The 17,931-nt window shown below is 43.2% G+C and overlaps 1 protein-coding gene across 1 annotated transcript in view; it reads left to right on the plus strand.

The window, feature by feature from the left end:
- epha6 (eph receptor A6) overlaps positions 1-17,931 on the plus strand; it is a 486,126-nt gene that overhangs the window by 412,014 nt on the left and 56,181 nt on the right. The window contains exons 6-7 of the mRNA XM_055644571.1: positions 2,183-2,307; positions 7,991-8,153. Of these exons, the coding sequence (XP_055500546.1) occupies positions 2,183-2,307; positions 7,991-8,153 (288 nt within the window). The remainder of the gene's footprint in view (positions 1-2,182; positions 2,308-7,990; positions 8,154-17,931) is intronic.

A 17,931-nucleotide genomic window follows, 5' to 3' on the forward strand; every position in this document is an offset into this window, starting at 1 on the left:
AGTCATACAGCACGGCCGAACTTTGTCCACGACGACCAAGATGCCCCATCTAAGCTAGTCCCACTTGCCCACATTTGGTTCATATCCCTCCAAACATTTCCTGTCCATGTGCAATGTTAAAGGTTGAGGCTCACCACTATAATTGTATTGGGGAAATGTCATTCACAGGAAAGTTGCAGGGTCAAGTATTAAACTTTAGCACTTAGCCAAGTATAATGTCGTGGGCTATTGCTTTGATTAAAGGAGACTGAAGTTTGTGATTAAAGAAAGCGTTGACGTGTTCTGAAAGCAGATGATCAAATACATGTTAAACAGCTGTTGGCTTTTATTTAATATGTCAGTACATCCTCTAAAGTTCTTTATAGCTCTTTTTGTTACTTTCTTCTAAAACAGAGGAAGCGTGAACTAAAAGCAAATGAGTGCGGAAAGTACATAAACCTTTAAACTGAAGATTAATGATTGGTTTGGAGATGCACTTAAGTGCTTGCCCTTCCTGTGACCATGAAGTATTTTTCTCTTATTCTATAATAACCCCACATTATCCTGTTATCTATCATTCATAATAGGAATATAGCTCACCTCTATATCGTTATGAGGAGACAAATCAATTGTTTTGATTAATCCCTCTGAACTTCCACTTTTCACTAGAACAGCCTTGAATATCTCCATTCAATAGTGCGTGTAATCATGTAATGTGAAATATATTAATCTTGTGTCTTTATATTAATCTTACCTGGTAACTAATCCTTGAGTGTTAGCTGTCCATTACAGAAACACAGTTGTGAATGATGGTTTTTGATGACCACCACTCAAATTTGATTTAGCTTGGTGACTGAGTTTTACTAGCTGGCATATCAATAGCAGGTGTCCACATTTTCTGGTAAAGACGGACAATTAGAGAAATATTTATCAGAAACAACCAAATTGCATCACCTTAATCCTGCTCATGGTGGCATGGGAACAATCAATAAAATGCTGACCTTCCTGGCAACGTAGTCATCCCAAAGATTGTTTTATACAAATAGATTTGTTAAAACAAATGTTCACCTTGGTTTTATTGACAATCTTAGTGTCTGTAATAAGATAAAATATCTAGGGCATATTATTACAGAACAAATGACAGATGATGAGGATATTTATAGGCAACGACGCATGCTGTATGTACAGGCAAATATCCTCTTGCGTAAATTTGGTGCGTGTGCAGATGTGGTGAAGATGTCGCTATTTAGAGCATACTGCACACCCCTCTACACTGCGCACCTGTGGTCGAACTATTTAAAGACAAGTATGCAGAGACTAAAGGTGGCATATAACGATGCCATGAGAACACTGCTAAGGCAACCTAGATGGTGTAGTGCCAGTAATATGTTTGTGGCTGCAGGAGTCAGTACTTTAGAAGCTATCCTAAGACACCACATGTATAAATTCATTTGCAGGATAAATGACTCTAAAAATGTACTTATTGTGGCCTTGTCAAACATAAGGGTTAGCACTACACGCTACGAATCCCAGTTGTGGAGACACTGGTATCGTTGTCTCGTTGTAGGACATTGATCATCTTTTAATCTGGATTTTTAACTTAAGTATTGTGGGTTTTTGTTAAATATAAATTATGATGTTTTTATGTGATATACCATGATTTTATATATATTTATGATATTTGATATGCAATGTTTTTTTAATGTAATGTTGCCCCTTGTCTGGACCTTGAGTCCGTAATAAAGTTTATTATTATTATTATTATTATTATTATTATTATTATTATTATTATTATTATTATTCGGGAGCTCTGGTGCATCTGGTCCACTGTGAAAATAAATCTGGTAATATGTCTCTCACAGTCACAAGTTAACAAAAACAAGCAATTTCCTATGCTCGCTGTGAAGTACAAGCATAGAAAACCGAGCTCTACTAGATTTGACCCAGTTGTCAAATAGCCACTTAGACCCATCCATTGAGGAAGATGCAGGGCTGGGGTTGTTGATAAACCACAGCAGGTGATGGAGTTCAGCAACGCTGGTAGCAAGACACCGTGAGCATCCACCTGCGAAATTGAAATAACCACAATAGCATGTTGTATTGTAACACTGTGAGGACTGCCACTGAACTGATCCAGAAGCCAGAGATTCACTTGAGTTGGTTTTCCCGATGAATATTTTCACAGAACCTTTTGTCCTTTCAGCTCCCTCTCTGGTTGGGTTTCTGAGGAAAGACTGGGCATCCCAGAACAGTATTGGTCTGTCATGGCAGGAACCTGAGCATCCAAACGGAGTCATTCTGGACTACGAGATAAAGTACTATGAAAAAGTAAGGAAAAGTCTTGAAAATATCACTGCAAAGAACTCATTGTCTTGAGGTATTTCACAGCTTACAAGTGACAATCTCACAGTGAGACGTTTGATGAACAGTGAACAGTGTAATAATTTCAAGCGCTGATTTTAAATGAATTAAAATATCACCCTTGCGGTTAACATTCTACGTGTTAATTTCTATGAAACAAAGATCTGTTGATATTCGATCAATGTTTATATTAGTTTAGTTTAGAGATACAGCGCGAAAAGGGTCCTTCGGCCCACCGTCCGCACCGACTAGCAATCCCCGGAGATACTAGCATTATCCTACACACTAGAAACTATTTACATTCTTTTACCGAAACCAATTAACCTACAAAACCTGTATGTCTTTGGAGTGTGGGAGGAAACCGTAGAACCCGGGGAAAACCCACGCTGTAACAGGGAGAATGTACAAACTCCGTACAGACGTGATGTGAGTAATTTTATGAATTTTGTTCATTACTAATAATAAATCTCAATTCAAATATGGATCAGACTTACAGTAGATGTTAATACACCAGAGGGCTCATTGACATCGCAGTAATGAGGTCATCCAATTGTAGGAACCTGATGATATGCACAAATATCCTAAACTCAGTGGTTTACATTCATCAAAGTGAATTGTGATTACAACACTGATACCCATTTCTTTGTGTCTAGTGGTTTTTTTTGTTAAATTTAAATTAGACTCAAATTTGATTTAAGTTGGAGGCAGCTCATTTGGTGCGCTGCATGACACAGATGTGTGAAGGCATCCACTTTACAAGATTAACAATTAGGATGTCAAAGTATGCAGATAAAAAGGTTCGAGATGTATCCAGCAGACACGATACAGGTTAATGAATCACACTTAGCCAAAACATAAAAAGCTACAAAAAGTTCTCAATGTGAAAATAAAATACTTCCTAATTGATGTAGGGAATCATATATTTTTTTAATGTTACATTAAAAGATAAGGTGTGGTGCAGGAGTGCTCAGATTTAATTTAGTTTAGTTTAGTTTAGAAACAAGCCCTTCAGCCCACCAAGTCCATGCCGAGCATCGATCATCCGTTCACATTTGTTCTATGTTATTCCACTTGCGTCCACTCTCTACACACTGGGGGGAATTTACAGATGTCAATTAACCTACAAAAGCACACGTCTTTAGGAAGTGGGAGGAAGCCAATAACACCAGGAGGATACCCACACGGTCACAAGGACAACGTGCAAAATCCACACACAGACAGCACCCGCAGTCAGGATTGAACCAGAGTCTAAGGCGCTGTGAGGCAGCAGCTCTACCAGCTGTGCCATTGTGCCACTCTATGGGTATCCAAGACTTGGAATGAACCGGGAATGGGGTTGAAGTTGATCGGGGATCAGGGCTGGAGTTGATTGACGAGTGGGGAGTTCATGGGAAAATTGAGGAAGGGAGTGACCAGCGAGTGGGAGCCAGATTTGATCAGGGGTCTTGATCTGGGAGTGATCTGGGGTGGATGTCTGGCTGTGGTTCATAGTTTGAGACCAGATTCACTTGGGGACAGTGTTAAGATTTGTGGATGGAATGGGTCGATATGAATGAATGCAGGTAAGCAATAGGAGACCCAGAGTAGTATGATTAAACCTCGCTGGTATAGGAGCAGTCAGTCACTGGCCCTTCCTTGACAACTTGGCCTAAATCAGCCAGCAGAGATCCAGAGGGGATTTTTCATGCTGACTGATGTCATTTGATGTGTGTCAGGTTGAAAAGCATAATTCATGTTGGGAAGTGCCCAGTTGAATTTGTAGCAATAACATAGAAATTATGCTTATTATATTTCACTCGGGGAAAAGTCCATTTTCAATCACTTAGCAACGAAATGAGCAGTGGCAGCCATGGAAATTTCATACCTTTTAACTTAGCACAAAATAACATCGCTGGTAATAAATTAATCTAACAGACAACAATGCCACTTTTCACCATTCTATCACAGAGCGTTGCAATGGAAACAGAATTAATTATCAGGTTTGTTGTTACGCTTCAGTCCTGTCGCTGTTCACAGCTCTTTCGTTCCCCGGCTAATGTCAAATCAGAAATGAAAATCTAATGATTCGAGTCCAAATTGTAGAGAATTAATATGGGGATTGCTTTAGATTAGATGCAAATTGACATGCACAGAAAGTCCTCTCTTCAGCTGATACTGGCAGCTTGAAACATATAGAAGCCACACAAAAAAACAGATAGATGCCTTGGAAATAGCTACATCAGTGATTTGAGCATCAAACCTCACCAAAATTAAACGAGCAGCATTAAAATAAAAAGGAAAATCAGCTCCTTGTCACTCTGTCCCATTTGCTCACATAACAACACCAAAGACAAAGAAGGGAAGTGTACCAGCTGTACATCATAGCACTGTAAGCATAAACAGATGAAACAGTCCCACCTGTTCCACTGTTTGTATCCTTGTATCCCTCGTGTTAACCCAGCCAACAATGGGCTATTACCGGCTCCACCCTTTCTGAGGTCACCTGTTGCTGACCCTGATTTGTTCTGGCCTTATGTAGCCTTCAATCTACTTTCAGTCCGAAGAAGTGTTCCTGACCCAAAACGTCACCTACCACTTTTCCCCAGAGATGCTGCCTGACCCGCTGAGTGACTCCAGCATTTTGTGTCTATCCGCAGTCCCATTTTGTACGCATGTAACTTTTCATATATCTCAGCAACATATGGGAGGAAATTCTGAGTCCAGCAGTTCCACGCAGGTTGCAATATTATTCCCATAAATGACAGAAGTTACAGGAAAGAGAGCAATGTAGTCCGAGCTCACCAATCATTCCCAAGACATTTGGAGCGGCACGGTGGTGCAGCGGTAGTGACCCACAATAGGTTCTGTCTGAACGGAGTTTGCACATTCTCCCCACGACTGTGTGGGTTTTCAATTGGTGCTCCGGCTTCCTCCCACACTCCAAAGATGCACGATTTGTAGGTTAATTGGCTTCGGTAACATTGGAAATTGCCTTTAGTGTGCAGGATAGTGCTGGTGTGTGGGGGCATCATTGGACGGCACGGACTTGATGGGCCGAAGGATCTCTTTCCGTACTGTATCTCAAAACTAAACTAAACGTGGCTCACAGTCTTTTCACTTACTCCCAACTGTGTATTTTATAATGGGAAAAGATTGGATTGCCACGGTACAACTGCACTGGACAGTAAAACGTATTTTCATCATACTTTCAAAATGATTTAACACTTATTTTCTAATACACCCTTGTGATAGAAGCTTTTAGTTTAAGATAGACACAACGTGCTGAAGTAACTCAGCGGGTCAGGCAGCATCCCTGGAGATAAAGTTTAGTTTAGTTTAATTTGGTTTGGAGATGCAGCATGGAAACATGCCCTTCGGCCCACCGAGTCCACGCCGTCAAACAAACACCTGTACACATGCTCTATCCTACACACTAGGGGCAATTTACAGGCTAATTAACCTCCAAACCTGCATTTATTTGGAACTAGACCAAGGGGACCCGTTGGGTCCCGTCCCCTCAACGCACGATTGCGGGGGGGGGGGGGGGGGGGGGGGGGGGGGGGGGGGGGGGGGGTGCGGGCCTGTCACACACACACACGCACTAACCACCCCCCACACTCACTAAACCCACCTTGATATTATATGAATATAATTAATTCACTCCTTTCACCCCATCCCCCGCCCTATCCACCCAACTGCGCAGGCGCGGATAGAGTGGGGGGGGAGGGGGGGAGAGGGAGGGTGAGAGGGAGAGGGGTAGAGAATGAAGGGATGGGGGGGGCGCGTGGCATCACAGGGGAGGGCTGGTTCCCGAATGCAATACTCCACCACTCACCCATAGGTCCCAATATTCACCACTCCCTAGATGGAGGGGGGGGAGCAGAGAGGGGGGGGGGGGGCAGAAAGGAGGGGGCAGAAAGGAAGGGGGGGCAAAGAGGGGGGGGGCAGAGATGGGAGGGGGGCAAAGGGGGGGGGGCAGAGAGGGGGGGGCCTCCTCCCCCCCCCTCCTCCCCCCCCTCTCCCCCCCCCTCCTCTCCCCCCTCTCCTCCCCCTCTCCTCCCCCCTCTTCCCCCTAACTTCCTCTCTCTCACCTCTCCCCCTCCCCCCCCCCCCTCCCCTCCTCTCCCCCCCCCCCATCCTTGCTCTCTCCCTGCCCCAGGGAGGGGGTAGAGGCAGCATCTACCCCGGCCGTAGATCAGGCCTCCCTATCAGGCGCCGGGCCCGAGCTCGGCTGTGGTCAGCGTGGTCCAGAGCGAGGCCCGGAGGGATCTGAGGATGGTAAAAGGCAGCGGAGGGCCGGCCGGCCGATCGTGGCCACTTTTCCACTGCGCTTGTCCGCGGCCGCCCTGTGATAACACACGCGGTCAAAGGGAGAATGTATAAACTTCACACAGACAGCACCCAATAGTCAGGATTAAAACCGGGTCTCTGGTGCTGTAAGGCAGCAACTCTACTGCTGTGTCATTGTGCCGCCCCTACCTAATCTATCTTGTTTCATTAAATTAACAACAAAAAAAGTTTGTTCTTTCAGCAAGCATCATTCTGGCACTCATGATTATAGGCATTCATATTCAAGAGAGCAATAATACTATATTTTCAGAAGCTAATGAAGTTTGATCATTATTGGCATGGACGACACAGTGGCGCAGCGGTAGAGTTGCTGTCTCACAGTGCCAGAGACTCGGGTTCGATTCTGACCTTGGGTGCTGTCTGTATAGAGTTTGTACGTTCTCACTGTGACCTACCTATTCTGCCTACTATATTCTGTTGTGCTGAAGCAAAGCAAGAATTTCATTGTCCTGTCTGGGTCACATGACAATAAACTCTCTTGACTTGACTTGACCCAAGTGTTTTCTCAGTGTGCTCCGTTTTCTTCCCACACTCCAAAGACGTGCAGATTTGTAAGTTCGTTGGCTTAGGTAAAATTGTAAATTTTTCCTTAGTTTTAGGATAGTGCTACTCTATGGGTGCTCTGGTCGGTGTGGATTTGGTGGACCGAGGGGCCTGTTTGATCCCTGTACCTCTAAAGTGTAAAAGTCTAAAAACGTGGATTGCAGATTAGCTTTGATGGAGATCCTTTCTTTCCTGACACTAAAAGCACACATTGCTGCTTTTTTCCCCTGTTAAAATACATCAGGTCTAACATTTTTAAAACTCCTTGTAAGTGGGCCCAAAATTGTTCATTCAAGACTACCCAAACGCACATTGGGTTTCTTCTGTACACTAGATAGAGAAAATGTAATATATTGTGGTCTCCATGTTTCCCTAAGCGCTGAGTATTTCCACAAGGTCTTTACATCAACTCTATGCAGTAAATGGAAGTGATGGTGACTGATAATGGAAGATAGTTTGGTCCTTATTGGCATATCAATAAGGTGAGAGGGATAGAGTTTGATGGAGGTGGGCGGGGCATATTTATTTGCACAGAGAGTGGCAGGGGCTTGGAACGCATTGCCAGGGGTGGTTTAGCTTAGATTAATTTATCCTTGTCGGGTGTACAAACCTGCCATCATGTTCATCACAAACATTATGGGCTGAAAGTCCTGCTCCAGTGCTGTACAGTTCTATGTTCTATATTCTCAGGACGGCAGGAGGTGGTGTCAGGCTGGTAGACCTATGTAACCAGCAGCAGATATTGACCTTCTTGTAATTTATTCCTACTCTTATGCAGGAACACGAACAGCTCAGCTACTCCTCCACAAGATCCAAGTCTCCTAGTGTAATCATTAATGGACTGAAGCAGGCTACGAAATATGTATTTCAGATCCGTGCCCGAACTGCAGCTGGATATGGCCGTTACAGTCAGAAGTTTGAGTTTCAAACCGGAGATGAATGTAGGTTTATCTGGATTGTTGATCATAAATATTTCATTTATTATGTCATTTTTTTGCCTTGATCTATTTAAAGGTGCAAATATAATTACCGGTTTTACAACAATCTGTAGTGGCACCAATTAAATAATTACGAATCTTTATAATTTCTCGTTAAGGCTATTAATTCTTACTGGGCAGCCTTTTCACCAAATGTAATGTCCCTGATCATTTTTTTCAACAGGTATATATTGTCAGCAGATCACAAAGTGCTGGAAGAACTCAGTGGGACGGACAGCATCTGTGAAGGGAGTGGCCAGGACCACGTTTTGGTCAGGAGCCATGGGTTGTGACCCAAAAAGTCACCTGTCCTTTCCCTCACAAATGCTGCCTGACCCACTGAGTTCCTCCAGCACTTTGTCTTTTGCTCACAATTCCAGCATCTGCAATTTCCCGTGTCTCGATTATCAGCAGGTTATATTCTTCGAATCTTTATCCAACTCAGAGGAACGGGCATTTCATATTTTTTGCCCCCTGATGTCTAGCTCATATTTCATGCCCAATTCAACTAATCTTCCACTGTACCATTTTTACCTGAATTCGGATCATTTAAAATTTCATACCCAAATGTATCAGAGCACAAGTGTAACAAACATCAAATGAATTGCAATGCATAAAGGAGGTGTCATATGCCATATATTATAATTTACTGTTTTTATTAAATTGTTGTCAAGAAACAAAATATCGCAGACCAGAAATCTGAAATAACTTTAGAAAATCCGAGAAAACTCAGCTGGTCAGGCAACATCTGATGGGAATTCTGATGATAGATTGTCAACTTAGTCATAGAGTCATAGAGACATACAGCTTGGAAACAGGCCTTTCGGCACTTGTCCATGCTGCCCAACATGCCCTGTCTACACTAGTTCCACCTGCTTGTGTTTGGCCCACATCCTTCTAAACCTATCCTTTCCATGTACCTGTCTACCATGTACCTGGCTATAAGACTAACGGAAAAATTAACTCCAGCATCTTCCAAATAAGGTTTCCTTTACTGACTGCTTTAATCGTTTTTCTTAATTGGCTGGTGAATACCTGAGACAAAACATTGGTTGTTCACCACGTACAAATCCCATTTTGGGAAAGATGTTGTCAAAGGAACTTAGCCATCAGGAAGCTGGACACAAAATGCCGGAGTAACTCAGCGGGACAGGCATTATCTCTGGAGAGAAGGAATGGGTGATGTTTCGGGTCGAAACTCTTCTTCAGGCTAATGGGTCAGTTTTTTGCTACTTTCCCATCAAATTATAACGTGAAGAAACAATGAAGCACAAAGGCTGCTTTATAAAAGAAGAATACAAAGTGCTGGAGTAACAGAGGGCTGGACAGCATCTCTGGAAGACATGGACATGTGACGTTTCAATACAGGACCCTTCTTCAGATTACAGTGTGTGATTAAAGTTATTCTTTTGATGTGGCCATGTGCTTCACTAACAGCTGAGCTTCCAAAGCAAAGGCAGATATTAAAGCAAACACTAGCCTTCTAAAGTGCTCTCCCGATCTGAGCCATTGTCAAGAACTCAGGGAGTAAAATGATGCCTGGAGCCATCAGGGATAACCACAATGCTGTAGAAACAAGGAACTGCAGGTGCTGGTTTGCACAAAAAGACACAAAGTTCTGGAGTAATTCAGCTAGTCAGGCAGCATCTCTGGTGAACATAGATGAGTGACATTTTAGGTTGGAACCCCATAGTATTGATTTTGATCAAATTAAACCATTGGAAAACATTGAATTATACTTCTGTAAAATACCATTTTAATACATGCATTTTTGCAGGCAAAGAACCGTCAAATCAAACAAAACAAACTAAAACCTTAAGCTTTTTTTGTCAGATCCACAAAATTTGATTCAATCTTGGACTGCTCACAGCAAAATACCAATGTTAAAAAATAGAAGGGTCCCGACCCAAAATGTCACCTATCCATGTTCCCCAGAGATGCTGCCTGGCCCGCTGAGTTACTCCAGCACTTTGTGTCCTTTTATGACCACATTACTGACCATCTCTCAGCATAGTCCTCCTCCATTCTTGGTAAAGTCCCTGTTGATGACAATCCCTGTTCACACGAGCCTATCATCTCTCATTTACCAATCAAGGGCAGTCTTAACCAGAAGCCACTGTTTTAAAAGCTCCCACCATAGCCAGAGATTCCGCTGCATAACGTTGGAACCAATATGTGGTATCGGTCCAGAATGCAAGTGTGCTTATTTATGTTATTATATCCATGTTAAACTGTGCAGATCTGCTGTGTAACACCACTTTGATATGCATTTTTATTTACAGAAAAAACTTGGTTAATGAGGTTCTCCAAAAGTGAATGAAGAAATAATATGAGTGTGCAAAATGTTATTGATTTTAGAGATACAGCATGGAAACAGATCCTTCTATCTATCCAGTCCACATTGACCATTGATTAAAGGGCGGCACAATGGCGCAGTGGTTGAGTTGCTGCTTCACAGCGCCAGAGGCCCAGTTTTAATCCGGTGCTGTCTGTGTGGAGTTTATACATTCTTCCTGTGACCGCCTGGGTTTTTGTTCCGGGTGCTCTGGTTTCGTCTCACATTCCAAAGACGTGCAGGTTTGTAGGTTAGTTCTGTGAATTTTCCCTATTGTGTAGGATGGAGCTAGTGTGCGGGTGGTCGCTGGTCGGCGTGGTCCCAGTAAGGCCAAGAGGCCTGTTTCCACGCTGTACTTCTAAACCAAACTAAACCTGTTCACACTAGCACCATGTTATTCCTTTTTCTCATCCACTCCCTACACACCAGGAGCAATTTACAGTGGCCAGTTAACCTACAAACCCGCACGTCAGTGCACCCGGAGGAAACCCACAGTCACTGGACGAACATGCTAACTCCACACAGATAGCACCTGAGGTCAGGATCAAACTCGGGTCTCTGGCTCTATGAGGCATGAACTCTACTGCTGTGCCACTGTGCTGCTCCAGTATTGTTATTTTCCAATATATCGTCAATAACTTCCACCCATCTGCCAGCGTGTCATTTTCTGTGTTACTGCCCCTTTCTACCACAGTAGGATTCCAGAACATCACAGAGTCTCAGATTGCACTCAGGTGGCCTGAACTGGACCCTTGTTCAAAGTGACCTACAGGAAAGAATCTACTATCTCACTGCACAGCTTGTTTATGACCAGAAAGTAAAGTCTTATTTTGCAGGAGCCGTTACTGATAAATCAGGGCAACGTACTAACTCTGACCTAGAAATACAAGTCTCTGGATGGTTTCTGAGAAAGTTTGACTATCGTCAACTGGAATCACAGATTACCGGTGAGGTTTCCCAGGGCATGTGCTGACCTTAATAGAGAATAATAATTGGGAATGCCATCGGCATTCTGAATGTATACTTTAGTTCCCTTGATCAGTCTGAAAACATCCTGTAATATAGTCTTGCTGGTGGCTTGAGGACAACTTGCTACACCACTTGACCTCACTCACAACACACTACCTAGTGCAGCTTCTCCTAAAGTGCTCTAGGGTGAAAGAAGCTCTCTGAAAAAGACAAATTAAGACAAGTCATCCAAACAATTGAAAGACGATTCAAATTTCATCTTTTTTTTCCAATTGATTTGAAAAAATGTATTGACTTTGATTGCACCAGTTGGTCTGTCGGATGCGAAATCGAATTACATTTCCCCAGGGTGGAAATGTCAAGGACCAAAGGGCATAGCTTTCAGGTGAGAGGGATAAGTTTAAAGGAGGCCGGGGCAAGTTTTTACATGTCAAATGGAAGGTGCCTGGAATGCACTGCCAAGGGTGGTGGTTGAGGCAGTGGCATAGAAGAGGCTTTTAGTTGGCTAGGCAGGAAATGGAGGAACATGGATCACATGCAGATAGAGGAGATTAGTTTAATTTGGCTTCATGTTTTCACCGTCATTGTGGGCCGATGGGTCTGTTCCTGTGCTGCACTGGTCAATGTTCCACGTACATGATAGTCGCCATTGCTCCTATCCTAGTGGTTTAGACTTCAGAGATACAGCGTGGAAACAGGCTCTTCGGCCCACCGAGTCCCCACGATCAGCGATCACCCCATACACTAGCACTATCCACCAACTATGAACAATTGAAAATTTACAGAACCCAATTAACCTACAAACCTGTACTTCTTTAAAGAATGGGAGGAAACCAGAGCACCCGGAGAAAACCTACAGGGAGAACGTACAAACTCCATCCAGACAGCACCCATAGTCAAGAGTTGTAGGGCAAACAGAGAGGCTCAGCCACCAGTGAGCAAGAAACAGTTGCTCACCCTGTTGCCATTGTTTGCACTGACCTTAGACCTACTGTTATAAACATGAACTGCAGATGCTGTCTCACATCGAGTTCCTGTACATCCTCGAGACCAACCGTAGACACGGCAACCATTTTGCTGAACACTTGCGCTCGGACAGCCTAGGCCTACGACATCTCCCTGTTGCCAATTATTTCAGTTCCCCTTCCCTTTCCCACACTGACCTTTCCGTCCTGGGCCTCCTCCATTGCCAGAGTGAGGCTACACACAAACTGGAGATTTTGCTTGGGGCAGCTTACAACCCAGTGGAGTGGATGTTGAATTCTCTCATTTTAGGTAACTTCACTCTCCTCCATTTTCCTCCATTGAAAGTCAATTAACCAATTCCACAGTTCGCAACAATGTATTTCACAGTCTCTAGCCAAAATATGGCCTATCAGGGAGCCACCTTGCCTGGTCATCTTGTAGCCAGCACTGATTAATCCTGGTCATTTCTTGCTTCTAGTCGCCCCCTACAATCAGTCTGAAGAAGGGCCCCGACCCGAAACATCACCTATCCATTGGCACACAGGCAGAGATGCTGCCTGAACTGCTACATTACTCCAGCATTTTGTGTCTTATCTTCAGAGTTGCTGTTCTACATGCCATCCTTACCCTGTAGAGTGGACGTTGGCTTTCCCAAAGCAATTGAACCAACTAACTCACCGGAACACAAGAGTGCTGGGGTAACTCGACAGACCAGGAGGTTGGGATCCTTCCTTTTTGAGATTTTGATTAGTACGGGTGTCAGGGGTTATGGAGAGAAGGCAGGAGAATGGTGTTAGGAGGGAGAGATAGATCAGCCGTGATTGAATGACAGAGAGAACCTGATAGCCTGAAAGGCCTAATTCTGCTCCTATCACTTCCAGTGTGACCTTATGAGATCTTCCTGGTGGGGAAGGGAGATGTAAAGGGACTGGATGTCCATGATAAAGATGAGGTGTGGAATTGAAAGTAATTGAAGTGTTGCAAAGTGTGTGAGGGGCCTCAGGTGTAGGTCGGAAGGGACTGGGCAAGGGGGGACAAGATAGATTCAAGGTATTTGGCGATGAGCTCGGTGGGACAGGAGTAGAGAGAAACACTGGGTCTGCCAAGGCAGTTCTGCGTGTGGATTTTGGGAAAGCGATAGAAACAGATAGTATGGGATTGGGATACTAAGGATGGAGGCTGAGGAGGTTACATCCCCAGAATTGTCCCAGGCCAAAACGTCGCCTATACATGTCCTCCACAGACGCTGCCTCTGAGTTACTCCAGCACTTTGTGTTCTACAACAAATTTACCTTGTAGTCTATTGCCCAGAAGGGAACCACAACCTGTTATTGCCCCTTGAGATAAAGAATTAAACTTGGCCAAATGAATCATAGTTCAAAGTTGTGAACATGACTTGAAAGTGCATCAACTGCACGGGTTAAACCTTCATAACATAAGTGCACTTGACATAATAAGAGATTTCTCAATGTAGTAGCCAGCATGGAATTAGAACATGATCTAGCATTAATTTTTACAGATGCAGCAATTAATTGAATACATATTGCTACAGTTCATATGGGAGCATCACCATTTAATTATGGATGAACTGAAACACAGAAAGCACCATTTGAAGCCTCTACTCTATGGAGTTTACTTGTCATACGTATTCCTGAATTTCTGGTTTATTAGCTACTAGAGTCACAGAGTCATGCAGCATGGAAACAGGCCATTCAGCCCAACTTGCCCCTTCCAACCATGATGCCCCACCTATCCTACTTCCACCTGCCTGTGTTGGGCCCGTATAACTCTGAACCTTTCCTCTCCATGTACGTCCAAATGTATTTTAAATGTTGTGATAGGATCTGCCTCAACTACTTCATCTGGCAGCTCATTCCATACATCCACCACCTTCTGTGTGAAAAAAGTTGCTCATCAGGTTCCTGTTAAATCTTCTCATCTTAAACCTATGTCCTCTGGTTCTGATTCCCCTACTATAGGTAAAAGGCGCTGTGCATCTACCCTATCTATTCCCTTCATGATCTTTTCAACCTCTATAACATCTTCCCTCAGCTTCCTGTGCTCCAAGCAATAAAGTTGCAGCCTGCCCAACCTCTCCCAGAAATAATCAATACATGATTTCACAATATCCTGATAATTAGAGTCATTCAGCACAGATACAGGCCCTTATGCCCCTGTCCCACTTAGGAAACCTGAACGGAAACCTCTGGAGACTTTGCGCCCCACCCAAGGTTTCCGTGCAGTTCCCGGAGGTTGCAGGTGGTTGCCGGAGGTTGCAGGTAGGGAGACTGAGAAAAACCTCCGGGAACCACACGGAAACCTTGGGTGGGGCGCAAAGTCTCCAGAGGTTTTCGTTCAGGTTTCCTAAGTGGGACAGGGGCTTAAGGCCCAATTTGCCCATGCTGACCATGATACATTGTGCATTCATCAAATGGAAATAATAATCAATTATAAAGTTCAATTCAACAACTCTTCTGTTCTATTCTGTTGAGACTTACAGTTTTCCTCTCACAAATACCTTTGGTAGATTTTCTTATCCATGTCAGCCTTTGCTGGTTTACAAAACAAAGACAAAAAGAGCTGGAGTAAGTCAGCGGGTCAGGCAGCATCTCTGGAGAAGCCTTCGGCCCAAAATGTCTGTGTCAAACATGATGCCAAGACCATCTCAAGTCAAGTCAAGTCAAGTCAAGTTTATTTGTCACATACACATACGAGATGTGCAGTGAAATGAAAGTGGCAATGCTCGCGGACTTTTGTGCAAAAAGACAAACAACCAAACAAACTATAAACACAATCATAACACACATATACCTTTACATAATAAATAATGGAAGGAAAAACGTTCAGTAGAGTTAGTCCCTGGTGAGATAGGCGTTTACAGTCCGAATGGCCTCTGGGAAGAAACTCCTTCTCAACCTCTCTGTTCTCACCGTATGGCAACGGAGGCGTTTGCCTGACCGTAGCAGCTGGAACAGTCCGTTGCAGGGGTGGAAGGGGTCTCTCATGATATTGTTGGCTCAGGAGTTGCACCTCCTGATATATAGTTCCTGCAGGGGGGCAAGTGAAGTTCCCATAGTACGTTCGGCCGAACGCACTACTCTCTGCAGAGCCTTCTTGTCCTTGTCTCTTATCCACCTGTGCATAATCTATATCACCCCATTCCCTGCATATCCATGTGCCTACACGAAAGCCTCTTAAACACCACTATTGTACCTGCCTCAACCACCAACCCAGGCAGCACATTCCAGGCACCCAGCACCCTCTCTGTAAAAAAGTTGCCCTGCACATCTCCTTTACACTTTGCCCCCCTCCCCTTAAAGTTTTGCTCTCTAGCATTTGATTTTCCCATTCCGAGAAAAAGGTTCTGACTATCTACCCTCGCTAAGCTTCTCATGATTTTAAATCCTTCTATCAGGTCTCCTCGCAACCTCCGGCGTTCCACAGGAAACAATCCAAGTCTGTCCAACCTCTCACTGTAGCTAATACCTCCTAATCCAGGTAACATTCTGGTAAACCTTCTCTACACTCTTTCTAATGATTCAAAGCTCTGATCCATGAGATCCCAGAGAAATTATGCATTCAGATTAAGTGTTGCTCTTGTGCTGAATGGATAGAGGTGTAACATTTGTATGATACACATACTTGTGTTTCAATGCATTTCGTTGTCTCTGTACTGTACACTGACAATGACAATTAAAATTGAATCTGAATCTGAATCTGAATCAATGATGTGTACCATATAAATGTTACACCTGTATCCATTCAGTATCTGGACACATCAACAAGCCACTACAATTTAAAGCGAAATAGCATAGTTTACCGGCTCAATGCATGTGATGCAAGTGCAATAGTCAGTACACTGATTAAACAGTATCATGACTTTCCACAGACTAACTACCATTAAAGCTTAATCAAATATGACCACAAAATTTTAGTATGTCTGCAATTATAATTCAGTAATTGCAGATTGGATAAAATTAATTAAATTCAGTCCACGGTAATTGGCTTTGTTGCTGTAGTTTAGGTGCTGGTTTAAACATTTTACATACCTTTATTAATCCATAAAAAAATTGCAAACTGATGTTATTAACTCCCCAGGTTGTACTTTGATACCAGGTCAGTCATCATGCAATTCGATGATCATAAAAAATTACTTCCAACCCAATCATTAACACATTTTAAGATTCACAAAATGGAGGACCACGGCTATTAGATTTCTTTGTCGATGTTATGGAATCTTGTTCAATCATATATAGGAGACAAGGAAATGCAGCTGCTGATTTACAAAAAAAACACCCAAAGTGCTGGAGTAATTCTGGGGGTCAAGCAGCATCACTAGGGAGCATGGATAGGTGACATTTGGCCAGGTGCTGTGTGGCAGCAGCTCTATTAACAAGGCCACTGTGATGCCCACTGTGTTGCCAGGAGGGGCACTTGCATGTGACCGGCCCTTATTAAAAGTAAGAAGGCTATTACTATCCAACACATAATGGGCAACACATCAGCGCCACAATCCTGGATTAAATCCTGACCTTGCGTGCTGTCTGTGTGGAGTCTGCACATTCTCCCCGAGAACGCGTGGGTTTTCACCAGTGCTCCATTTCTTTCCACATCCCAAAGATGTACAGTTTTGTATGTTGATTTTGTAGGCCTCTGTAAATTGGTCCTGGTATGTGGGGAGTGGATGTGAAAATGGGATAACATGGAACCCGTGTGAAGTCGGTGGACCAAAGGGCCTGTTTCAATGCTGTATCTCCAAACTATAAATCCGTAAAGGCCCTGACACCTGTGTTAAAAGGCTGACGGGAAAGCCTGAAAAATTACCCTCATCAATGGGGAGGGAGCTGTCACATGGAAAATGAACCCAGAATGAATCATCTACATCCACATTTCCCACTCTGAAAACGAGCATAACATGTACTACTTTCATTAACAATCTTAATTTTTCAGTGGTTGTTCGAGCATATTTATATATAAAATTAAAACAACAGCTCATGTTAATATAAGTGTCCTTATCTGGATCCAATTGTATATGCAGTGTTTACGCCCGGGTTCAGCTGTTGCTGTCGTTACAGACATTTACCATTATGTTATGTATTTATATGATCCATTGTGTGCCATTGGAGTCAATGTTGTGTCTTAACCTAGGGCTGATAAATGGGCTTTCAGAGCGAAAGAAAATGCATATTACTTAATATTATTGAAACTGGAACAAATTAGCAGTTCAAAAGTGAAGTTAATTAATATTAGAATTTACAATTATAATTTATGTACACTATTATTTCCTGACATGGTTCATCATTTAACCTAATTGAAATAATCACATCATAATTAATGTAGATAAATTCATGTGCCAGGTACCTAGAACATGTATGCATGCAATTCCTCCAAAAATGAGTATTCATGCACGGCAAAATCATGTGTTTCTGTGCGTACACACACTAAGGAGATACACACATGTCTATAGAACAT

The sequence above is a fragment of the Leucoraja erinacea genome, chromosome 13 (assembly GCF_028641065.1).
Source record: "Leucoraja erinacea ecotype New England chromosome 13, Leri_hhj_1, whole genome shotgun sequence".
In the NCBI taxonomy this organism is placed as follows: Eukaryota; Metazoa; Chordata; class Chondrichthyes; order Rajiformes; family Rajidae; genus Leucoraja; species Leucoraja erinaceus.